The sequence below is a fragment of the Sitophilus oryzae genome, unplaced genomic scaffold, assembly GCF_002938485.1.
Source record: "Sitophilus oryzae breed Bouriz unplaced genomic scaffold, Soryzae_2.0 scaffold_111_pilon_pilon, whole genome shotgun sequence".
Classification (NCBI taxonomy): Eukaryota; Metazoa; Arthropoda; class Insecta; order Coleoptera; family Curculionidae; genus Sitophilus; species Sitophilus oryzae.
The window spans coordinates 10282057-10307989 of record NW_022145749.1 but is presented as its reverse complement, the minus strand read 5'-3'; the positions used below and the strand labels follow the sequence as shown (position 1 = coordinate 10307989).

The 25933-nt window shown below is 34.3% G+C and overlaps 1 protein-coding gene across 3 annotated transcripts; it reads right to left on the bottom strand.

Annotated features, from left to right (window-relative positions):
* Positions 1-1932: 1932 nt before the first annotated feature.
* On the bottom strand, positions 1933-25251 carry LOC115885906 (coiled-coil domain-containing protein 6). Of its 3 annotated transcripts, XR_004050810.1 has the most exons (11): positions 24917-25251; positions 23900-24057; positions 23753-23833; positions 23521-23690; positions 23337-23460; positions 14301-14449; positions 14090-14248; positions 13840-14030; positions 12416-12703; positions 10702-10804; positions 1933-7030 (listed from the first exon to the last, which is right to left on the bottom strand). XR_004050810.1 is itself a non-coding variant. In XM_030904936.1 (10 exons), exons 2-9 carry the CDS (start codon positions 24032-24034, stop codon positions 12420-12422), a joined length of 1293 nt encoding a protein of 430 aa, XP_030760796.1. In that variant the 5' UTR covers positions 24035-24057; positions 24917-25251; the 3' UTR covers positions 1933-7030; positions 12416-12419. The 3 variants fall into 3 exon arrangements, 2 of the variants coding, with proteins under 2 accessions (XP_030760796.1, XP_030760800.1); XM_030904936.1 differs by lacking the exon at positions 10702-10804; XM_030904940.1 differs by lacking the exon at positions 1933-7030 and having other exon boundaries at positions 10520-10804.
* Between the last annotated feature and the right edge of the window lie 682 nt (positions 25252-25933).

Sequence of the window (25933 nt, the reverse complement as noted above, 5' to 3'; positions counted from 1 at the left end):
ACAAATCTATTGGAAGATATCCTGAAAGAAATGAACATTATGATACTGAGATGCTCAGAATAGGCAAAAAAAGAATTCAAACAAAACATACCTATTTGTAAAATAGTTCCTTAAAGGTGGCTGTAACGACGTCCTGTAATCCTGTTGTTAAAATATAACGGCTGGTTTCTCAATTGTTTTAACAGCAGTATTATGGAACGTCGCAGCTATCCTAAATAATAAGGTAAAGATTTCACTTTCCTGCTGCTAAATTACATATATTATTTTATTTAGTAATATATTGTCAACATAAATACCCTACAAATAATTATAAAATGGCGTAAAGTTAGCCTCTGTTGTAACAATTGTTGATAATATATTTCTCTATTACATACTTATGTATACAACTTTTGCCTATTGTATCGTCTTTGTAAATCATAAAAAAACTGATATATGTATAAAATTAATGTTTTTGACAACCTAAAAGAAAGCAGCATTATAGTAGGCTTTGAAATGACAATCGCTGATAATTTCAGTATCATCTACCCATTTGTATATTTTTATCAAAGATTATTGCTTTTGTATTATCTTGTACAAGAAAGAAACTACAAGATATCATAATTTAAGGGGATAATTTCTGTATTGATTATTTACTTATTCAAATTATTTATTGTTGGGAATTATGGAAAAAGAAAAATATGTCGGTGATTTAAAATTGATGTTTTATGACTATTCAATTATTAATTAATAGATTGATATCATACGATGGAAAGAAATCACTGATACCTAGTTCCTGTCGGGTCATAAGACGGTATAAAACCTATCAAAAATGAATATTTAAAAGGCAAAAAATACAAAATTTCACAGTTAAGGATTTATTTAGTAGAAATTATTTGTTTTGAAATAGATGCAGGGCCGGCGGAAGAGCCGGACGACCGCCCGGGGCGCCGAATGTGTGGGGCGCACGCCAGCAACTAAAATATTTAAAAAAAATTGTTCGTGGTATTTTACTTATAACTGAAAAGCTATCAACTTTTTGTAAATAACCCTTCCTTTCTATAATTCTTGTTTTTATAAGTTTTCTCTAAACAAACTGTTTTGGGTCAAGAGCCAGGAAAATTGAGTTTTAGACTGCTTGTTGCTCAAAATTGCACTTTGTCTACTAACCACACCCTTTATTTGTTAATGGCTGATCTGCCCTAAAATTATGTGAGACAAATATTCATTCGCAAGAAGCTAAATAGGATCCCGATATCCTTATTATCAAAAAAAAGCTTGTAAGTTTGCCTCATTAATTTATTAACAGTAGTGGGAAAAATATCAATCTTCTGGTGATTTTGATTGTTCTGGATTGAATATGTAGTAATACATGGTAAATGGTAGCAGAATCGTAGAAATTTCTCATTAAAGCAAGACAAATGAATGCATCTCAAACACTGACTGATCCTCATTTTGAAGCCGACAAAACTGTATCTGATCATACATATACTGATTCTGCACGAAATAATTGATTGTGAAAAAGAAAAAACATTTTTCTAAATGAATTCTAATTCTTAATCTGATTTTTTCACAATTTAATATAATGCCGAACTCCCCTACCGAATTCGGCTTGGCTCCTTATCCCCCCCTGATCCCTTCACGTAATTAATGGCCTTAATTAATTTTTAATAAATTACATATAAATGTTAACGGCTATATTGACGCCGATATTTTTTTTCGACCATGCTAACCGCTATGGACATGTAAATAAATTAACAAGGTGTCGCCTGATCGAGAAAATATATAAATATATTTAGGTCACATCCGCCCACGCTGTGTATATTCATTTACAACAAACAACATGCCTTTGTAGAAATTGTAAACAAATTTAATGCGCGTTTTTTGAACAAATAAGAAAATTCACCTATTAAAATAAGGAATAACACATTTAATGGGGAAAATAAAAAATTAACATAATTTTGAAAAATTACCTTTATTATACCTTAGCAACAAACTTAACAGAAATTAAATAACTAGAGTAGGACAGGGTGGTTAAAAAAAGTCTCTAGAAGTGACCCTGATTATTCGTTTTCCAAAAAATAATATTTTCAAACAATTTATAAAGATATTTAGTTTCTACAATTTGATCCGAGTTGCAGTTCAGCTTTACTCATTTTGAGAATGAATCTATATCGAATTTTAAAAATATAGCTTTAAAATTTTAAGTGTGGGTTTACAGGCATCCGTCATTGTTTTTACCGCCGTGTTGTTTTTATACAATTTAGTCAACATGATTGGAGTGGGGGATGCATATAAACTCATCTTAAGATGGCAAAACACTCTTTATTATGCAGGATGTCTTAAATAAGTGCACACATATTTTTAGGGGTGGTATATTTCGATTCCAGGAATACGTCTATTACGGATTTTCGCGAAAAGAAATTAAAAATGTATTTTTGAAAGATTTCTGGAGAATCTTTTAATTTTCAAGTAAAAATGATATCTTGATAATATGGCAACATAGGTAGTAGATTACGGACAGTAAATATGTAAAATTTTCTATAGATTCAGTAAAAACGTCAGATATTAATACTTTATTATATAGATGTGGATTGACCTAATTTAAGCACAAAAATTTAATAAAACTTCTTTGTAAGCATAAAAATTAAGAAAATATATGTATTTACATCCAAGCCAGCTGCCATTGACTTTTTCGATTGACAGTTGATCGACGGCCATGCGAAGGCAATTGAACAAATTGAAGGGTCCAGGGAAAAAACTTAATAAGCGCCAATTTCTTAATTTTAGGATTTTATCAATATTATAGTAGGTCTAACTGGTCCGTACAAAATGTGTAAACTCTGCAGGGCCAATTAAGTTGTTAAATCCTATGACATATGCCTAGTAAAAATATAGAATATACGGAAAGAACCTAATGAGCCGCGAGCCGTCCAGTCACAAAATATACACCATATAGAAGCGACAAAGAGATTTTCTTCAAAATTTTTAGGAGGGGGCAATGCTGGTTAACTGTCAAACGTGACGTCAAAGAATTATACACCAAAAAAAATTCACGACCGCAGGTATAATTATTTCTAGATATTATGCATAAAAGACTAAAAAATATATTTCATAATTATTTATTTATTTTTAACTCTAAATAAAAATACTGATTTAAATCCCTCTAGTTTTTAAAAATTAAATAAACCTGCTTTTCATCATTTTCTATTAAAATCTAACAATTTTCTTTCAGTGTGAAATGCTGTTCAAGGCGCACGGATGTCAAACGTGACGTCACGCAATTAGTTCCCATTTGACCAATGCTATTCAAAGCTCTTTGTCGCTTCTGTATGGTGTATATTCTGTGGTCCAGTGCTCTCCTGTAAAATTGGTAAAATGACGCTTATCATATGGTTTTCCCCTGGACCCTTCAATTTGTTTTAAGTAATAAAATTAATTTTTATTGTTTATTTTGAAATAAACATCCTAAAAGATTGTGAGTTTCTTGAGTCCCCTACCCCTCGTCAGAGGTTTTATATTAAAATTATTTTATATGATTTTCTTCTGAAATAAGGTTGAGGTTCTCATAATATAGTTCTAACAAAGCTTACAGCGTGTTTTGATTGCTTTGGTTTCACTGTTTTGAACGGTAAACGTTTTAAAATGGTAAAAATAAAATGTTATATTATATGATTCGGGAAGTACCAGCCCTGAAAATATGCGCACTTATTTCAGACTCATCCTGTATAATACAGTAGGACTAAATGGACCACACAGTCGATTATGTAACATTTGAATTCGAGTTTTACTATGCCTACTATTGAGGTTCTTGCCAGTTATAGCTTGCAAGTGTATTAGCCAGTGTATTAGTGTATTACTTACAAATAGCTTGCCAGTGTATTACTTGAAGTATTTGCAATATAATAAATATAAACAGTTAACAAGGAATTGGACTACAATAGATCTGAGAAGGTCGCAGTGGATCAGGCCGATAGCCACCTCTAGGAACCTAACAAGGAATTACCTCACAATTAGCTATCAGTCTCAAGAACTCCAGAGATAACACAAAAAAATGGAGAACTCAAATGTTACTTTCATGCCTGTTTTGACCTTGTTTTCATTCTATCATAGGTTATATATAGTCTGTCCAACGAGAAGATGCATAACGATGACAGTTGTGTCTATCATTTTAATGCACATGTAAATTGTATTTTCCGCCATTTTTTGGATGTCGTCTGCCGATATCTTCCCTGGCTGGTTGGACAGACTTTAGTAATAAATATTGTTACTTTTTTCTAAGAAAAAAATATTTTAACAAATAAAGTAAATAAGAAAAAAAAATGAAAACCTACCTAACCTAAACTAAAAAATAATCTGATTTGAGTCAAGGTTTTTATATTCTACATCATTCTAATTTTAGCTGCAACAGGGCAACCTAACGAAGAAACCTACTTTTTTATTCTAATATCACTTGGTTAATTTTTCATAATATTTATAAGAAACTCAAAAATAAAAACTGAAGAAAGTCGTCAGTTCTCAACGTAAATCCTATTATTGGAACATTTGTGTATGGCTAGATAAGAACTTTACAAATATAGTCTTAGATTTTAATTTGTACAAGGTGTTCGAAAAATATTCAAATGGTTTAGTTAACTAGATTCGCCTTTATTAAGTAGTATGTGAACTTTTTTCGACGGACTATATTTTTTGACCACCCTGTAATAATATTTTAAACTTTTGTGAAAGATAATATACACCATAAGCTAAAGCCCATTATTGCTTATTACTAACAGCGAGTTTTTATAGGCAACTCTGAAAATCAAAATTCTGTTGAACTATGATTTTTTTGGAGAAGATACTGGATACCAGAAATTGTACACAGAAAATGTACATTCTCTATGAACATATAGAAAATATAATTCTATTAAAAAAATACAAGCGTTTTAAGTTTCCTTCCAATTTTTAAAGTGAATTTTAGCGTCAAGGTAGCGCAAAAAATGCAATTTTACTGCCTACTTCACTCAGTATCTTAGCAACTTAAATTCAGTATTTTTGATAAAAAAGAACAAATATTATTATTATTATTTTGTAATATAATATTTTTTACCTAATTTAAGTCCTACATGAATATTTTTTGTTGCTAAGGATTAGAGTAAAAAAGTAAAAAAACAAAATTTGGAAAAGTTCTAAATAATACTGAGAAAACATCCAGAAAACTTTAACAAACACCAGTTCAACATTTATATAATATAGCTACATAACCAGACGCATATAAAATTGAATTACATAGTCTACATAATCAAGCTTCTTTTTGTGTTTTCATATTCGATGAGCAAACTTAAAACGGTTCTGATTTTCAAAGTTACTTTATTTTCTTAAAATACTGTGAATTAATCTAGGCATTTCTTTTAAAACATTTTGTGTTCTCTCTTTAAAGACACAGAAGAAGAAAAATACCGAGAATATACAGACAGATCGAGTTTTTATACCAAAATTTTGGATTTTATACCATGCGATTGAAAAAGAACAGGGTCACAATGACTTTTCGCAATAATTGCTGATAATTTGCAGGGCCTACCTCTAGTATCTATCGTTTTTTAAAAATTGACATCAAAAACTAATATTTATGTGGAAAATTATAAAAATGTTCAACACATGCCAAAAATATTTTTAGACAATTGTTTTTTGTCAATTTTTAATAAAGATTTATAGACGCAAGCTCGATAGAAATTATCAGCTTGTCATTCTAAAGGTCACTTTGACGCCCTTTTTTTCGGTCATATGGTAGATTTCAAATAAATGACCTGAATGTTGTCATTAAAACAGAAGAAAAATATATGTACTGTGTATTGTTTAAAAATTTTGGAATTAAAAACTAGAGCAGTCTGTACAGGGTGTCCCCTTTTCGCCATTTTTGCCTATTTAGCAAGCATATCGAAAATGAGACATTCTGTACAATTAATGGACATTAAAAGTTTAATAGAAAATACACTATATATAATCGTTTACAAGTTTCATACGCCCACTATTTTCATTGTTTTATAATTTTAAATATCACAAAAAGAGTGTAAACTTGGCAATGAAAAAGCGACTTCTTTGAAGTCGCTCGTTAGTTTTTTTTAATTCAATTATTACATCACAATATTTAAACGTTCGTAAGCACTCACAGTAGAAATAAAGATAATATTAAATGAAAACTTTCTAAAAAAAAATCTAAAATCGTGTACAGTAACTAACTCTGGTCACTGTATTTTCGTGGTCTGTATTTTAATGCATACGACAAAGACAAAATATATACGACCAGTCGACAGACAGAGAGACAAAATAAAAAACGACATACAGTGTTGCCAGTTCGTACGTGAAATAACATAATAAACGAAGATACTATATTTAAGCTACGTATTTAATGTTCATTTCTCTTAAACATTTACTTAACAACATGGCAAATTTTTTAGGGTAAATTTAGAAAAAATATTTAAGGCAAAACTTAAAAAATATTTAACTAATAGAAATCGGTACTCTCTAAACAACTTCTGACCTTTTTCTGTGTGTATTGTTCTATTTCTTTTACCTCAACGTTTTGCCAATTAGTGTTTTGTATAGATACAACATTTTTCGTGACGCTAAATCCGGCAATACCGCATAAAAGAAAATGTATCAACCCAAATGTTTTCTCTTTTTAATACATTTGATTTTTCATTACGCTGTCTCCATCACTGTCTTACACGTTAAAATCCAGGCCACGCTTCTACGATGACCAAATAAATCTGTATAGGAATTTCCCACTAAAAAAACATAATGTCAATGTTCATGCGCTCGTAAAAGTCGAATTGTTTTTAAAAAAAATGTTCAAGCAAGTCTACATATAAGTACAATACAGGATATATTATTTTCCGATACAGCAACAAGCATCAAATCGATAAAAATATACGATGTATCAAAACGTTCGGCTTTTGTAGCTGAAAACTCGTTTTTATGATTTTCAGTTGTTATGTTAATTAGATGTTACAAAACGCATTGTTAATATTCAACATATAACTAATAATGTAGGAGATTGTGTCAAAGCCATATCCTGAAAATAAAAAAAATGTTTAAAAAAAAGAACCATAAACAGATACATATTGTAATCGCAAAACATTTTCCGATGCACGTCATCAATCATATCGACATTGACACTAAAGTCTACTACACCTGACTAAATGAAATTTTGGCAAAAATGTTTAAATTTGTAGTAATTTAAGATACCGAGCAGCTCTTTATTTTACTTTATAGAGCAAATGATTGTAACATTATTTTAAAAAATGATATTATAAATGTGTTTGGTTTGGTTTGGTTTGTTAATTTTAAATTAAGATTCATCTCATAAATCCATCACAATCTGGCAGCGCTGTCGCCATCGCTTGTCACTCAAAGTTGATCACGTGCATCGGAAATTGTTTTGCGATTACCATACAGTACATATATATATATCCATTCTGTGGCTACGGGACATCCGTAAGGGGGAAAACGAAGTTCTCTGTTACCGTTTAATCGATGTTTCTCGTAAAAAATTAGACGACGCGTTCCATCAATAAAAATTCGACAAACTTGCAAGTAGCCAATGGAATGAGTGGGAGGAGTGTTTCGACATACTCGTCAAGTCCACGTGGACTCTCTGCCGCTTCTATATAGGTAGCGATTTATAAAATATATTGCTGTTTATTTAAATGTTTTTTGTTTGCATTCTTTTCATAGACACAGACCCAGTAGATGTACTTTACATAGTAGTAGGATTTCCAAACCGGGATCCCGATGTATGTTTATCCCCAAAAATTCTATTTTTGAAAAGAGCTTATGATACTTAGATTCAAAAATAAAGAATCGCTTTAAGAATGTATTTTTTATTAAAAACGTTCTCGTTTGTACTTAATAAAAAAATTAATGAATAGTCAGCAACGTTTTTGTTAATCAAACGTCAAATGACATACCCGGACACATAGACTTAAAATAAAATATAGACTGAGCATCTCATTCATAAATAGCTGGAAAATGCGGTCAGACAATGTCTTGTTATTGTTTTAGGCTCTAACGAGTGCGACACGAACGATAAATAGGTTGTCTCCGTCGTAACGGTCGTTCCCTGACGACTCTGACGAGGAATGCAACACTGTCTTTCGTTCCTCAGTACACCTGAACTATCCGTACCATAGCCGGGTAATTTTTTTATTTTAATGAAGCTATAATTCAATTAAAAATATATCGTATTTAACTTTTTTATATTTTATTAAGATTTAGGAGAGGTTTTTTAAATAAAAGTTTAGAAAAAAAACGTCCAAAAGCGATAAAAATAACTAAAATACACGTTATAGAAAAAATTTTAATAATCGAAATTACGTATTTAATTTTTGAAATTAATAAATTAATTACTAATTTTAGTCAAACATTTACAACCCTAATATTAATCAAAACAGGATCTATTCTATAGATATAATAGAATCAGCAACATGGAAAGAGAAAAAACTTCATGATTGTTATAATTTTGCAGCTGTAAATTAGAGAAAACAGAGATCTGTTTCATTAAAGCAAGCTTTTAGGAAGTGGATAAAATGAAAACTACATTTATTTAACCCGGTACTGTCTTTATTATACCGGCTGCGTCCCAAAAGTGGCTCACCCCCATAATTTGTTTATTTTTTCAAATAAAAAAACAATTCAATTATAATATTCAATTAAAATTCAATAATAAAATTCAATTATTTTTAGTCACTTCCTGTTTCACCGGAAATGACTATAACTTCTGATTTTTAAATGGCACCCTAGGTATATCTCTACTTTATTCGATAGAAAATGACACTCTGAATAGAATGACATATCATATGTCAACTTTTGACATTTTCGCATATGGTTTAATTGAAATTGTAACACGCGGTTCATAACGACAATTTGACTCGAAATACGAAGTATCAATATATTCATAAAAAATGCTTTTTCGAAATATGCTAATGTCACCCTTGTTCCATTTGAAAAAATTGACATATTCATATTATGATTAAAAATACGATTTGTGCATCTTTTAACCGGCCTAGACAAGACACGAAAAACATTAGACAATCAAAACTATTTTTCCAATGCTCCTTGATTAAAACTTAGTGTTTTTAACACCGCCGTGGCACTCTGGATTGAAATTTATAATAATACGATTTGTTTTTAAGCGACAGTGTCAAAAGTTGACATATGATATGTCATTATATTCAGAGTGTAATTTTCTATCGAATAAAGTAGCAATATACCGAGGGTGCCATTTAAAAATCAAAAGTTCTAGTCATTTCCGGTGAAACAGGAAAAGACCAAAAACAATTGAATACCGTCAATCTATCCTAATTTATGTCATATACTAACATACAAATCTGTTTTTTTATCTCAAAAAAGAATAGAAAGTCATAAGCCGGAGTCTCATGCATCCGAAATCCGATGGTACGACATCCGAAATTTGAAGTTATCGTGTGAAATAAAAAAAGCCTGTCACATACATCCGAAAGTTCGTTCCGAAATTTGACAGTTTTAACATTTTTCTGCTGCGCTGAATAGAGATTCATGTCATGTTTTATTGGAGAAACACTTATAAAAATAACTTCCTCGCCAAATATCCCGAAATTGCCCACTTCCCACTAAACTTGTTTTTAAAAACAAATGTTTTCAAAAAAAGTGAGGTTAAAAAACACACGATATCATACAAAAGTTAAACAAAATTTAACTTTATACGACGTTGGATGATTAGTTAAAATTATCGGATAAAAATTGTTGTCAAAATATTCCGACCAATAGGAGCACCGTCGGATCGTCGTGTCATCGGATTTCGGATGCATGAGACTCCGGCTATAAGGGTGAGCCACTTTTGAGACGCACCCGGTATATTAAAAAATATTGTTTCATAATTTACATTAGAATTTTAAAATGATATTACTATCATTTTAAAATTCTTGGATAAACTGGAATATATTTTTAATATAAACATGATTATTTTTTTAACCGATGCCTAATATAATTTATCTTGTATAATAACAGGGTTATAATTATCATTTTGTCACAAAAACTTTTATATAAATGATTATGTAATAGAAAAAATTCAGATTTTCCATTTTACTAAAATATCTGAATAAGCGCCTTTCTACAACAACGCCACTGACTCCCAATTGGTAAATTGAGAGTTGCCTACCGGTCGAAAGTCGTTTCAAGACCAATGGATTATTTAAGTCAAATTTCTTGCAAATTTGGCACTGGCGAACCATATTTCTTGAATAGAAAAAGTAAATAAAATAAACATTTAAGGACTACAAACTAAGAAAATGCAATAATACAGCCAGAGAGTAGTAGCGGCAACAATGCTTTACTACACACATGCGACGCGTACTACAAGATATAGAAGAATGAATAGGCGACCTCGCCTCTAATCGGTGTTGCCATATTGTAAAGGATTTATCCTTTTTACATAGTATTCGACTTATAATGAAGTAGTATAAGGACTATTTAATACATCTATGGAATATTAAAACGTACTTTATTAAAATGCAGTATTAATATCTCAATATATGTGTATAATAAGTAAAAAAATATTGATAATATTAAAGGCGTGACAACATAGGCTGGAAGAGGAAGGTTTGGTCGGCTGCGGTCGAGTGTACCCACAAGTAAACTAAAAAGTCTATGCCCGAACATAACTATCTCGGCAGCAGAGTATGAGTATGCTTGATAAAAGGTTCCTACCAGCAGGGGGTAAAGTTTCATTGGGATCCGTGTGGTACCACCACGCCAAGAATGTTCATTATTAGGATGGTGGGTAGTCCAAAAAGTCTGCGTGACGGGAACGCTAATTTTGAGAAAACATTAATTGAGTGGTTTGATGAACTTAAAGGGACTTTTCTCCGAAGAGTAACCATAACTACGATTCTGAATCTTGTTGTAAAGGCAATAAAATTAAATAATCAATACCAGAAACGAAAGAGATGTGGTATATGTCAACGGAGAAATGTCAAAAAATAAAAATCTCATGTATCAAATGTGTACGATCCATGTGCGGCAACTGCAGATGCGATGTTAGCATAAGTTGTATTTGAAAAAGTTATGTACCTTCAAAGTTTGCAGTTTTGTTGAAAATAATTTATGTTTATTACTTTAGCTACACATTTCAGTTGTTTGGACTTTAGTAATACAGGAAAATCATAAAATATACATATATGTTTTTAATTTCTATGGGTTTCTTAGCCAAGTTATATTTCTGTTGTCAAAAATTTCTAAAAAATGCGTTTTACTTTAATTTTGTGTCCGTTTTTATTAATTTATTGAAAATGAATGAAATTGTTTGTTCACAAGTTTGAATATATTGTAAACAGTGTTAAAATAACAAACATTTTATAAAATCTCTTCCTCATTTAAAGAAGGCGCCCATTTTTCTCAAGAGACCTGGTTCAAATTAAAAAAGTAGAAAAATTCAGAGACTTTGAGTTTTTTTTTCTACTTCTTCATCATTTATTTTTAACTGAAAAAAAATTGGAAAAAAGACCCCAGAACGCAATAAGCGGTAGAAAAATTCACCACGCTAGTTGAGGATTAAAATGGAATGCAAACATTGATTGGTGAAACATCTGGACCCTTAAATGTTCGAATTTAAGAACAAAGATTATTCAAGAACGGGAGATTTTCACAAATCTAAGATTTGTCAGCATTCATGGGACACGGCACAGAATAAATTTTAATAACGCCAAAACTATAATGAAAGAAGCGATAGCCTCTAAAAGAAAAATAAAAGAGGCTTTTTTTAATACAATCTAATAAAAATAAATGTATTGCTCATGCATCTGTAGATGTTAGTAATGTATGGCAATCGCTTCTTTGATTTTAAGAACATAACATAAATACACATAACATACATACGTGTTGAAGTGAAAATTAAAAATAATCATACAGAAAGTTTGGGGCTTTTTTTGTTTTATCTTATTAAGTAATTGTTATCAGGTAGTAATTGTTAATCTTGAAGTTTAACTTGATATAATGTCATTTTAACAGAACGTCAACGGTTTTTGTATACGTATCTGTTTTAAAAAAAAATAAAGTGTTTTCGAATAGTTGAATTTAAATATTTTAAATAGTTTTTTTTCTTTATTCTTTGTATTTTTTTGCTTCCGACGACGGAAAGAGATAAACTTTCCGAAACGTTAAGCATTTTTTTGTTCGTTAGACAAAATGTATAACTGTAAACCTAACTTCTGACAAGTAGTTTCCGTTTGGTATTAACCCAAAAGTTTTACAAAAAATAACTATTTTATTTTGTAGATTTTCTTGCAGTGGCGAAATACCCACAGAGGATTTTTTGGAGAGATGAATCCGCCACATAGGTATAGACATTTTTTACAACCGAAACGTGTTTCAAAACGTCAAAGGATCATGAAAAGCGTCACTTGTCAAAATTTCAAAATCATACCATATTAATCTTTGCTCACGCTAGTGTCCATAGGACTGGCCGGCTGCGCCACCACAGTAGCGACGGGAGGTGGAGGAACCGCGACGCCACCGGGCAGAGAATTCACGCTCAGCGCCGGCACGGCCGGCTTCACGAACCGCTCCGAGGGCCTACGATGTGGCGGAGCTGGGGGGCTGCCGGAGGGCATCTGACCGCAGGCGGGGCATCGTGGGGGCGGAACGCCGGACACAGCGCCCAGCAGAGCATCAGAAAGACGGGACGAGGTGGTTTGTATGTGAGAAGCCAGTCCTGAAAAACAATATTTTATTATGGTCCGTGCACCTTATCATACGCGTATCGTTTCCGGTACGTAGCGTATCTTTTCTAGCAACCACTGTATATTTGCATCAGAGCTGCAACAAGTCAGTTTTAAAAAGACTTAAGTAATTTCTAAAAATCAAAATGATTTAACTCTTAAGTCATTGACTTAAGTCATTTTATTTCAAGTCAAGTTATTTTTGTAAAGACTTAAATCAATATAATGTTATTTAACTCGTTTTTATGACTTAAAGCTTCGTTTAGAACGTCCCAATTAGTGGAATAAATTAGTGGTTTCAATTACACTTTATACTTTTTAGTTTACGATCATTCACAATGTCTAAAAAACACAATTAAAATTAATAAAATATTCTAGCAACAGCTTGCGGTAGTCTGTTGTATTCATAGAGAAAGCATAATATTTAGCTTATAAAACATTTTTCTTGACGGGTGATAATCAAAGGCCAAAATGGCATTCCTCGCAAATTTTGAAGTATAATTAGTAGAAAAGTCAAAAGTTTGTTAGGTTAGGTTTACTTTTTCGAATAATTGAAAAGTACTACCACTAATTATGACGTTCTGAATGCTTACCTACATTAAAATTAGGTGAACAAACTTCTACGGCTAATTGAAATTACTAATTTATTCCACTGATTTTGAGGTTCTAAATGAAGCTTAAGTCTATATTTTTGACTTACATCATGACGATCTGCAAGTTAAGTCAGTAAAATTACGTAAATCATACCCTCAAGTCAAGACAACCAGAATTCAACCAAGTACCTTTTTTTTAAGTTAATATTAATTTTCTTGTATTACCAAGTTTTTTTTACATTTTTTCAAAAAAAAGTGTTTGGTTTTAAAAAAGACAACTGTACTATATACAGGTTGTTAACTGGACAGTTACTTATAGGGGACCAGAATGGCAACACTGCCATTGAGAACGCATGCACTTATAGGGTCTTCTGCCGACTCATCCCGTCGCGTCGTCTATCGACGAGCGGGTCGAGGTTGCCATATTTCAACCATAAAGCTCTTGCCGCGAGTAATAAACAAATTAACAACCTGTATAACTTTTTAGGTATACACTGTGGAGTTCGAAATAATTTTAAAATGTACTATTTATTTACCTGGGCTTAATGGCCGGCTCTGACTTGGAGACGGATTATAAGGAATTGGAGACACAGTATGCTGCCTAAGCGCTAATACTTGTTCATTGAAATGCCTCTCTTCCTCCATCTCTAAAGAACTCTCGCTTTCTGAAAGGTGTCTACATAAAGCCTCTCTGCGCTCAACTTCGAGCTGAAGTTTCCTCTGTAATCTAAAATATGACACAGAAAAATTAAAAAGTTTAAAAAAATATATAAAAGCCTTATTTACCTCATGTTCTCCTCTTTGATATTCCTTTCTTCTTGAGCATATTTCTGCATCTTCTGAGTATGCTCTTGTTGACTAATAGCCAAAGTCTGCCTTAGTCTCGCCACTTCTTGTCTTAAAGTTTGAATATGTGCGCTAAGGTTAGTTGCAGTATCTCCATTGCTAAAAATGACCCGTATAAGTAAAAGAAAGACCATTAAAATTGAAAAAAAACCTAATATCTCTAGGACTAGCTGGATCAGAAACCGGTTGATCAAGCTTAATTTGTAACATTCTTTTTTCTGCTTCAAGTTTGTCCATGCGCTTCCACAGCTTGTTTACTAAGGCTTCTTGTTCTTGTTCCAGAGTATTCTCAAGCTCCACCTTTACGATTTAAGACAGAAGCAAACTCTTTAAAATATGTAAAGTAACTTCTAAAATATTTTGATTGAAATATTGTAACATATAGGAAAATCAAAGAAAGTTGGTGTGCACGTCATCCAGATATTTGACAAATACATGTCTCAATGTTAACACAGCTACTTTTTAACTTTGACTTTTGACAAGTATCAAATAAAATTCGTATTTTGTCACCGATTGTTCACTTCAATTTTAGGTGCAATACATACTGTATGATAAAAAAAACGGCGTCCAGTTGGCTTGGAAATGACGATCGATAACATTCTCCACATAATTTTACATATAAAATGACAGCGATCTTCATTTCATAGCCATCGCTGACGCCGTTTTTATTAGATCATACGGTATATATTTCATATATATAAACGACGTCCAGATGACTTGGAAATGACGATCGATAACATTCTCCACATAATTTTACATATAAAATGACAGCGCTCTTCATTTCATAGCCATCGCGGACGCCGTTTTTATTAGATCATACGGTATATAATTCATATCAATTAAACTTTTAGTTACATAATCAAGGGCGCGATTTTTAAATTCATTGTTGCCAACCATGGTCATATTCGGCGTCGTGCTGACTAACTGGAATTTAAATTTCGCGTTGGGGATTCAGGTGGTAGCTCTGCTGTAAAAAATGTCAAGTTGCCGTATATTTATTTATTTATTTCCTGACATTGAGTACGTTCCACTAAGCACTCATAACGTTCACGCTCAAAATCGCGATTTTTCCCGTTCCACTTGCTTGCGAGCATTACAATCATAAACTCAAGTGGAATGGGTTATGGAGCATTTTAAGCGTCAATCCTGTCAATATATGTAAATAGTAGATATATGAGTAAATAATACTCAAAATCACAGAAGAGAATTCAAAAAATCTGTCTCAAAAAAAAAAGAAATCAAAATGTCTTTGGCGACAGTTGGATATTTTGTGCATCGGAATGTGTCTGAAATTTCTTCATCTAGTTCAGACGAATAGTGGAATGCAATTTTCCAAAATCGCGATCGTAAAAAGCGAAAACTTAGGTCACGTATTATTGGCTATGAGAATTCTATGAAAATTCTTATCGTAAGTCGGTAATCTTTTGTCAAAGTTTTAAAAATTGCGCCAAAATTCCTCAACGTCCACTTCGATCCCAATATTCAGATGGGTCGTTGTGAGCTCGGCGTGAGCGAAAATAATGACGTCATTAGTGACGTTTTCGCCGCGACCACAACGTCCGCGATCGTCATGTGGAACGACCGAAGGCATATTTTGAGCATTATGAGCGCTTAGTGGAACGCACTCATTGTCATTCGTTTTGACACTTTTAGTTGTGTATTAAGAGTGTGTTCCACTAAGCGCTCATAATGCTCTAAATATGCCTTCGGTCGTTCCACATGACGATCGCGGACGTTGTGGTCGCGGCGAAAACGTCACTAATGACGTCATTATTTTCGCTCACGCCGAGCTCACAACGACCCATCTGAATATTGGGATCGAAGTGGACGTTGAGGAATTTTGGCGCAATTTTTAAAACTTAGACTAAACTTATATTTTTACAAAAATGTAACCTATAAGAATTGATGACGAGAAGGAATTGTAGGACATCCTGGAACACACGTCGAACTGAATCTTCTTGTATTAACTCATGCAAATAATTGAATGTGTTTCTTGAAATTCTTACATAACAATTACCTACATAACTCCCTTAATTATTATATATGACAAAATCATTTATCTACCTGAAATGACTTTTAAACTCTTCACCTGAATAATGATTAATTACATTCTCATAGCCAATAATACGTGGTTTAAGCAACCAAAGGTTTAAGTTTTCGCTTTTTACGATTGCGATTTTGTAAAATTGCATTCCACTCTTCGTCTGAACAATAATTCCGATGCACCAAATATCCAACTGTCGCCAAAGACATTTTGATTTCTTTTTTTTTGAGACAGACTTTTTGATTTCTTTTTTTTTTCAGACAGATTTTTTGAATTCTCTTCTGTGATTTTGACTATTATTTACTATTTACATGACTACATTATTTACATTTATACAATGACAGGATTGACGCTTAAAACGCCCCATAACCATCCCATAACCCATTCCACTTGAGTTTATGATCGTAACGCTCGCAAGCAAGTGGAACGGGATAAATCGCGATCTTGAACGTGAACGTTATGAGTGCTTAGTGGAACATACTCTAAGAGTTTTTGGTTTAAATAATTAGTGTTCTGATACTTTAAGCTTGAAAATGTTTACTAGCAGACCTGGCTGTCGAACACTGTTCTTTTTAGAACCTCTTTTAGTGCAAAGTGTACAAGATATAGCTTAATAGCCATAAAAAACTCATCACAACTTTAGTAGAATATTTTGAACGGGAAAGCGGTAGTAATGGCTCTTTATGTCCCTTAAGTGCTGTTAAGAAGGTGAATTTTGTTGATGTAAATAACTGTTTCTATGTTTATGGCTCTTTATGTCCCTTAAGTGCTGTTAAGAAGGTGAGATTTGTTGATGTAAATAATAACTGTTTATATATTTATAATTAGTTTATTTTTGTTTCTTAAAATATTTTGATTAAAAGAAAATATATAAATGAGGACAACCCTGTGGCGGTCAAGCTTAATCACGTGACTAAAAGTTTATTTGGTATGAACTGTATAAATATTTTTTTATATCAACATTATTACTCTACGATTATTACACAAACTCTGATTAAATGAAATTATTAGTAAGTTTTCTGAATGAAAGCTGCAAAATGTCAATTCCTAATTGGGTAACATTAGTATTCAAATTTTGTCAGATTTTACTCACAGTCTGTAAACTGATATTGAGCGCAGCTGAAACACGCTGAAATATCTATGTATTGTTACGGATTCCGTGGGTCCACTATTTAAACTCACGATAAAATACTTAACGAATTTATTTGTTTCACTCTGTACACACAACTTATACTATTTACAACACAACTTATGCAACTACTATTACTCTAACGGTATTTCGCGGTATTTTCAAACTTCAGACTTTCTTCAAACTGCAAACTTCAAACTTAACTTTAAACTTTTTAAACTTGTCCAACTGTCAAAGCGCGGGCCTTATATACCCCCTGGCGGTTGTTTCTAGATTTTTCTAAAGAATTCTATAATTTTCTTTACTTTCTGGCGAATGCGCCAGGTTCCTCAATGCACTTTGCGATTTTAGCAGTATGCAGTTATGCAACCAGTAATTTTTAAAATTTGAGAAGGGGGCAATGTCAAGGTGCATTGCCCCCTTCTCAAATTTGATCGTCCCGATCAAGGTTTCCTGTCTGGTATCTCTTCAATCGATCCAGATGAACTACTTTCATCTTACTTCTAGGGCTGCGTTGAATCCGGTACACAACATCATTTATCCTCTTGATGACTGTATAAGGACCTTCCCATGCTGGAGTTAACTTTGGGGACCTCCCTTTCTTGCGCTGTGGGTTATATAACCATACCATATCGTCCTGTTGAAATCCCGTAGAATTGGCTCTGAGGTCGTAACGAGCTTTCATCCGGTCACTGGCTAGCGTAATCTTACTTCTTACGGCCTTATGAATTTCCATTAACCTTTCCTTCAGTTCATCCGCGTAGTCCTCTACATTTGTGGTGCCGTCGTCTGGTGATCCGAACACCAAGTCACAAGGCAACCGTAATTCTCGACCAAATAAAATCTTCGATGGTGAAAGTCCGGTGGTGTTGTGAACTGCACTTCTATACGCCATTAGGAACAGCGGTATGTGTTGATCCCAATCTCTTTGATGTTCGGCCACCATTTTCGAGAGGTGTTCTTCAATGGTCTTATTGAATCTTTCGACCATCCCATCAGACTGCGGATGTAAAGCTGTTGTCCTAGTCTTGTGAATACCAAGCAGATCACACATCTTCTGGAACAGTCTTGACTCGAAGTTCCTTCCTTGGTCAGTGTGAAGCTCTAAGGGAATTCCAAATCTACTGAAGACATTATTGACCAATACTTCAGCTACAGTCGATGCTTCTTGGTTTGGAATGGCAAAAACTTCTGGCCATTTACTGAAATAATCCATCGCTACTAAAACGTACTTGTTGCCCTTGTGCGTTTCAGGGAATGGGCCTGCAATGTCAACAGCGATTCTTTCGAATGGCAGTCCAACGTTATATTGTTTCATTTTTCCCCTAGAGCGAGTGCTTGGTCCTTGGCTGGCTGCACAAGTTTTACATTGTCGACACCATTTCTTGACATCTTCGCAATAATCCACCCAGTAAAAACGATCTCTCAGCTTGCTCAAGGTCTTGTTTACCCCAAGATGGGCTCCAGTTTTACCACCGTGAATTTCTTCCAATACCTGGGTAACTTTCTTCCTTGGTACCAGTAACTGAGTTGTTACTGTCCTGCCATCCGCACTTTCCCACATGCGCTTTAACAATCCATTCTCAATAACCAGTGAATTCCACTGAGCCCAGAGAGCTTTGAAAACGAGCCCTCTGTCCGCAATATCCTGCCACGGTGGTCTCTCGCCGTTACCTTCCTTGAGCCGTAGTATTGCTCCGATGTCTGGATCTTCCATTTGATCTTTCCTCAATTGTGTCGTCGTCCACTGTTCATCGGTTCCAAGTTTAAAACTCCTTATCATGACAGTGCCTTCACGTTGTTCCGTTTTACAGCAGTGCTTACAATCGGTTTGACAGGGTCTTCTGGATAAACCGTCTGCGTTACCATGCATTTTTCCAGCACGATGTTGGATGGTAAAGTGATACTGTTGGAGCTTCTCGAGCCATCGTGCTATTTGACCTTCAGGTTGTTTCATCTCCATAAGCCACTTGAGAGCCGCATGATCTGTCCTAATTAAAAATTCTTGGCCGTACAGATATTTATGAAAATGATCAACTGCCTTCACAATTGCTAGCAGCTCCTTCCGGGTAACGCAGTAATTCCTTTCTGGTTTGGATAGAACTCGACTGTAATATTCTATCACTCGTTCTTCGCCATCTTGCACTTGTGATAGCACTGCACCTATGCCGATATTGCTGGCGTCGGTATCCAGGATATACCTCCCTTGTTGTTGCGGGTAGGCTAGAATAGGACTTGAACATAAAGCCGCCTTAAGTCTTCCAAAGGCTACATCACAATCGGTGTTCCATTCGTAGCCGACTTCATCACCTGTAAGTCTATGTAAGGGTGCAGCTATATTGGCAAATCCCTTGACAAATCTTCTGTAATAGGTGCATAAACCCAGAAAACTTCTAAGTTCATGTTTGTCGCGAGTTTAGGCCAATCCTTGATTGCAGCGATTTTCTTCTGGTCAGTGTAAATTCCGTCTGCTGAGACTACATGGCCCAAAAATTCCACTTGTCGCTGGAATAAGCTACACTTCTTCGGGTTCAAGTACAGGTGAGCATTCCGTATGCGGCCGAAGACTTCTTCTAGATTTCGCAAATGCTCCTCAAAAGTTCTTCCCATAACCAATACATCGTCGAGGTAAACCAAGCACGTTTTCCAAGTTAATCCTCTTAACACCACCTCCATGAGACGTTCGAAAGTGGCTGGAGCATTGCATAATCCAAACGGCATGACCTTGAATTGGTATAGTCCGTTTCCTGTAGAAAAAGCCTCTTTTCTTTGTCTTCCTCGTCCAGACCAACTTGCCAGTATCCACTCTTTAAGTCGAGAGTGGAGAACCAGCACGAACCTGCCAGAGTGGTTAACGTGTCGTCTATACGTGGCAGTGGGTAGCTGTCCTTCTTAGTGACGTCATTGAGCTTCCGATAGTCCACGCAGAATCGTGTACTACCATCTTTCTTCGTCACCAAAACAACAGGAGATGACCATGGACTCGATGATTCTTCGATAACTCCATCTTCTAGCATCTTATATAGTCCATTGCGACAATGGTCATACCAGTCCAACACAGCACCCAGCGATTTTCTCCACTTTACCGAATACGATCTTCTCGGTATTACCAGGTATCACCACAGTTTCCGCTGATCTTACATCCATTCTTCCTGGTCCCTCGTCTGGAGATAACATAAACTCTTCATTTCCGATATTCAGGATATTTCTCTGGTGATCGAACGAAAATCCATGTTGACGAATCACATCCATGCCCAAGATGAAGTCATCTTCAATATCTGCCACTAAAACGCTATGCTGGAACTTCAAATTTCCTAACTTCAGTTCGACGATAGCCTCTCCCCGTACAACGGCCATTTCCCCCGTAACTGTACGTAAACACACTCTTCTTCTCAGAGGCATCAGCTTCAATCCTTGCACTGAGTTAGCCCGCACCAACGATACCATAGCGCCAGTGTCCACTGTCATTCGGATTCCCTTTCCATTGACTTTCCCGTCGATCACCAAACTGTCAGCGGTTCTTCCTAGACTTCTAATGGAAAAAATCCTGGGGGCTCTGTTCTCCCCAGTCAATACTCGCCCCTTAGTATTGACTGATTTTAGTTTTCCTGGTGCCTACGTTCTCTGGATGGTGAACGGGATCGCATTTGAACGCGGAATCCCGTTTGATGTGGCCATTCCTGCCACATCTATAGCACCTTATGTCCTGGGATCTTCTCTGGTTCTCTGTCTGGTTATTGTTGACTCCCTTGTTTATTAGTAGCTCACATAGTTTGTCGAATTTTCTACACATCTCCTCCAAACTTCTGTGGGTACTCTCGGGCTGTTCCTCTACCGTTACCGATCTTATCTTCGGTCTAGGGATGGCGCTAAAAGCAGCTTCGATTTCCAGCGCCCTGACCAGTGCTTCGCTGCTGGTAGAAAATCGGGATATTTGCAGCGCCCTCTGTAATTCGTTGTCCCTCAGTCCGCTGATAAAGCACTGAGCAGCGAGTTCCTCCCTAAATCCTTCCGGTGCTTCAGGATACGCTAGGTGTACCAGCCGACGTAAGTCTGCTTCAAATCCTGCAGACTCTCTCCGGACCTCTGCAGGCGTGTCTTGATCTGGGCCTGGTAAAGTTGGCGTCGATGTTGGTCGCCATATCTTCTGTCCAGTGCAGCGACCAAAGTTTGGTATTCCTGCTGTTGGGCTGCAGGAATAGTTTGCAACAGTTCAGGGCAGGGCCACGCAGCGCGATGACAAGTGCTGCTGCTTTCTCTTGGTCAGTCCATCCATTGGCAGCAGCCGCTGCTTCAAACTGGCGGTGGTACATCGTCCAGGTGGTTTGTCCATCGTAGGTCGGGGCCTTGAGGTTCGCAGTTCCATGAACGCCAGGTGTCCTTACTTGTACCTTGGTCTTCTGTAGGTCCATCTCTAATTTTTCCATTTTCTGCTGAAGGCGTTCTTCCAGATCTTCTACGACTTCTTGGAAATGGTTCTCCTGTCGTTTTTCCAGGTCTTCAAAATTCTTCTGTAGTCGAAATTCCTGATTTTCCAAAGTTTTCTTAAGACGGTCCTGATCTTCTTGTCTTTCCCTGTGACGTCTCTCCTCCACACGAATTTCCAAGTTTCCTAATATTTTCTCAAGCCGGTCCTGTTCTTCTTGTTTGTCTTGTTGTCGTTGTATTTTTAAATCTTCGAAAATTTTCTCAAGCCGGTCCTGTTCTTCTTGTTTGTCTTGTTGTCGTTGAATTTTTAAATCTTCGAAAATTTTCTCAAGCCGGTCCTGTTCTTCTTGTTTTTCTTGTTGTCGTTGAACTTTCAAATCTCCGAAAATTTTCTCAAGCCGGTCCTGTTCTTCTTTTTTTTCTTTCTGGCGACGCACTTCTAGGTTTTCTACAATTTTCTCCAACCGTTCTTGTCTAATTTCTTGATTTTCCATAAGCATTTTCTGCAGTTTTTCTTGTTCTTCTGCTTTCTCTCTTCGCATATTCTCCATAAAATCGCCCAATAATTTGCTTACTTCCTCCATTTTCCTCGCTTGTTCTCTCGTACCAACCATAAAAATACTCTAATTCGGTCTAAAAATCTTCCAATCCACTTAATTTCTTCTTAAAATCCTCTTGAATCGCACTTCCGACACCAATTGTTACGGATTCCGTGGGTCCACTATTTAAACTCACGATAAAATACTTAACGAATTTATTTGTTTCACTCTGTACACACAACTTATACTATTTACAACACAACTTATGCAACTACTATTACTCTAACGGTATTTCGCGGTATTTTCAAACTTCAGACTTTCTTCAGACTGCAAACTTCAAACTTAACTTTAAACTTTTTAAACTTGTCCAACTGTCAAAGCGCGGGCCTTATATACCCCCTGGCGGTTGTTTCTAGATTTTTCTAAAGAATTCTATAATTTTCTTTACTTTCTGGCGAATGCGCCAGGTTCCTCAATGCACTTTGCGATTTTAGCAGTATGCAGTTATGCAACCAGTAATACACCTTGACAGTATTTTCAATCAAAGTTTCAAAAAAACCGCTAAACTAAAACGCAATATCAATTTGTACCTCTCTAACGCAGTTTAACAACAAAAGTGATTCGCCATGATCTCTCTTCCCTGTTCAGAATAATTGTGTAGAGACGAGGCAAATTGATGATTCCAGCTATTTAGTGGTTTTCTCATTTTAAATGCAATGAAAAAATCGCAGTTTTAACTAAATAAAATTCAATTTCAAATTTGTTTGAGAAAAAAAATTGGCCACATTTACCATGCCTACCAACATAAATCCTTTCGGCCAATTAGTTTAAGCATGCTGTCTGTTTTTAACCAGGATAAAAGATTATAAAAAAAAAGAGAAAGTGTGCTCCAAGTTTTAAATTAATTTTTATTTATTAGGAATTCAATTTGTAATAGTTTCGACGTCTTTAATGACATACACGTCAACTTTTATTGATTTCTGTATATTTGTGTATCACCACAGAACATTAAATGATAGAAATTATTATTCCCCAAGAACACTTTACCTTCTCTCTGCGCAGCTGTTCAAGATTGCTTTGTTTAGCTAAAGTCTCAGCCTCTAACTTCTCAATTTTTCTCATTAACCTATTTACTAAACACTCCTGCTCCTGCTCCAAAGTTTGCTCTAATCTAAAAAACAAAATGCATGTAATAGAAAGTTAGAAAAAAAAGTTACACTTAAAATTATACCTGCATTTTTCTTGTCTGAGCTGTGTCAGTTTTCTGGACAGATCATTAGTAAGACACTCTTCCTCTCGTTCATAGTGATGTGCTAATGTTTCTTTTTCCTTTTTAAGTGCTTGAATCTTCTTTAACAAGGTGTTACTTATATATTCTTCTTCCTGTTCTGCCTTTGCTTGCTATTTAGAAAGAGAATATTAAAATATTCCTTTTAGATCCCTTTTTTTATTAATTTACTTACAATAATTACTGAGGCTTTCTTCAAATCCCTGTTTTCCTCCTGTAACCCTTTAACTCGTAATTTATATGTTTCCAATTCAACCTATAATAAAGTATTCCACATAAATCTTCTCAAACTCTTCTCATTCTTCTCAATAGAATGATTTACCTTTAACACCCTATTTTGTTGCTGCAGACTCTCAATTCTTTTTTGCAATTGTTCCCTTGTAATGGGACTAGGTGGCATCATTATAGGACCACCGTCAATGCTGCTTGAATCGGATTCGCTTGCAGAGTCAGCCATAGCACAAAGAATGTTTTTTTTTTCTGTTAAGAGCAATGAAATATAAGATTATTAATAAAAATCCTTCTTTAGTAAATTTTATATACAATTCAACAAAAAAGACAGGTTGATATGTAATGATCAAAATTTATTGCCACATATTCATTTCTACTGTGTATTCTGTGGATAACTAATGTGTGTAAGAGGATAAGTGTATATTTTTTTTATCTAGGAACAGGATATTTAAATACAAATGTAAACAATGTCAAGCTCTAAAAATCATCGAATTCAGTGCAATCCTAACAAAAAGGTAATTTACTATTCATGGAAGTTTTAAACACTTAAAAATTACTTTAATGGGAAAAGGTGAAGCCAAAGTTAATATCTTTGTTCAGATCAGATTATCTTATAAAAAAGATAACACATTAGGTATGAATAAACAATAGGGATTTAAAACAAAAAAGTATTTACTTACTTTTTATTATTGATATTATTATAGAAAAAAAAATAATTTAATGATTATGATTCTGACAAGTAAATACAATCTAATAACAACAAAATATAAAACAACTGTAAACTGTAAACGCTTAAAGTTAAACGTCGTAAAAATAACATAAAAATAAAGACAATAATAACTTTATGGATTAAAAATAGTATTATAAACTATAAACTGTTTTGAAAGGCAATATGTATTATTATTTACTGTTAAATGTCAGATATATTTACAGAAACAAGATATACAGAGATGAACAAAAACTGAGATTACTACTAATAAAATACATTGATTTCAACAAATTGTAAAACAATGAAGAATGATACAGGTCAAAGCAAAATGTATGGTTCATGTTCATAACCATCAGGTACTTATAGAAAATCATAGTGGATATATAATATTTAACTTACCTTTTGAAACTTTTTTGAGATCGAATTAAATCCACTCACACTAACGAGGGTGACTAATAACTTTTCGCTGAGGAAAAAAATTTCAAAATAGATGAGGGGGGTATAAAATGCCGGAATGTACGCGATATATAGAATAGTATACACGACTGGGAAATATGAGAAAGATAGGTTACTGTTTGGATTGCACTATAAATATGTTATACAAAGATTAATCAACAATACGGCATGCTATAAGGCTTCGAAAAATTATAAAATAAACGGGCTATCAACATGGGCACATACTTTTTGATAGTATTTTTTGTACAACGATTAAATTTGACAGTACTAAATACTGTCAACGGTCTGTCAACTCGTATGTACCAACGCGAGGAAAAAAGAAATTCTAGTTCACTTCTAGTTTTAAGCGCCCATCCCTGTTTTTAGATATCTTAAGTTGGCGGCATTTGATATCAAATATATTTTTTCTTTTGCCATTTACCAAAATTACTTCTGTTTAATTGCGTCAGAGACAAATTACGTATAATTCTAATATCCATAATAATACAATTTATGTTTGAGTAAATTTCTCATGATATTTTTAGTCTAATTATTTCAAGGATGGGTATACCCAAGGATGGCCATACGATTTTCTTCAGATTTCTTACATACCTACTGGTAAAAATTACGTAAAAATCTAATAAAATAAGGAAGGTTGGTATTTCTTTTTTCATCATTAACATACATTACATCGTAAGTGTGGATTTACAAATGATTTACATGCATGCGTAACGCGTCGTTGATTATATGCAATTTTATTGATTTATTACAAAAATGACAGCTCATACTCTTAACTGCTCAAATTGTTAACAGTGTTTTTAGAGAAGCATTAGCAGAAGGGGTTTAATTAGGGTTTTGCGTTTTCATAAAAAAAAACATTTTTTACACGTTAAAAACAATTACTTCTTTTATTTTTTTTACCTGGCCGTCCCTGGTTTAATTATCATATATAATTAACCATAAATTGAAATTTCACGAGTG

Coding starts and splice junctions, on each gene's coding strand:
- LOC115885906 (XM_030904936.1), bottom strand. CDS start 24,034: ATGGCTGACTCTGCAAGCGAATCCGATTCAAGCAGCATTGACGGTGGT. Junction 23,691..23,752: donor AGAAAGCCTCAGTAATTATT/GTAAGTAAATTA, acceptor CTTTCTAAATAG/CAAGCAAAGGCAGAACAGGA. Junction 12,704..13,839: donor GAGCCGGCCATTAAGCCCAG/GTAAATAAATAG, acceptor ATTGTTTTTCAG/GACTGGCTTCTCACATACAA.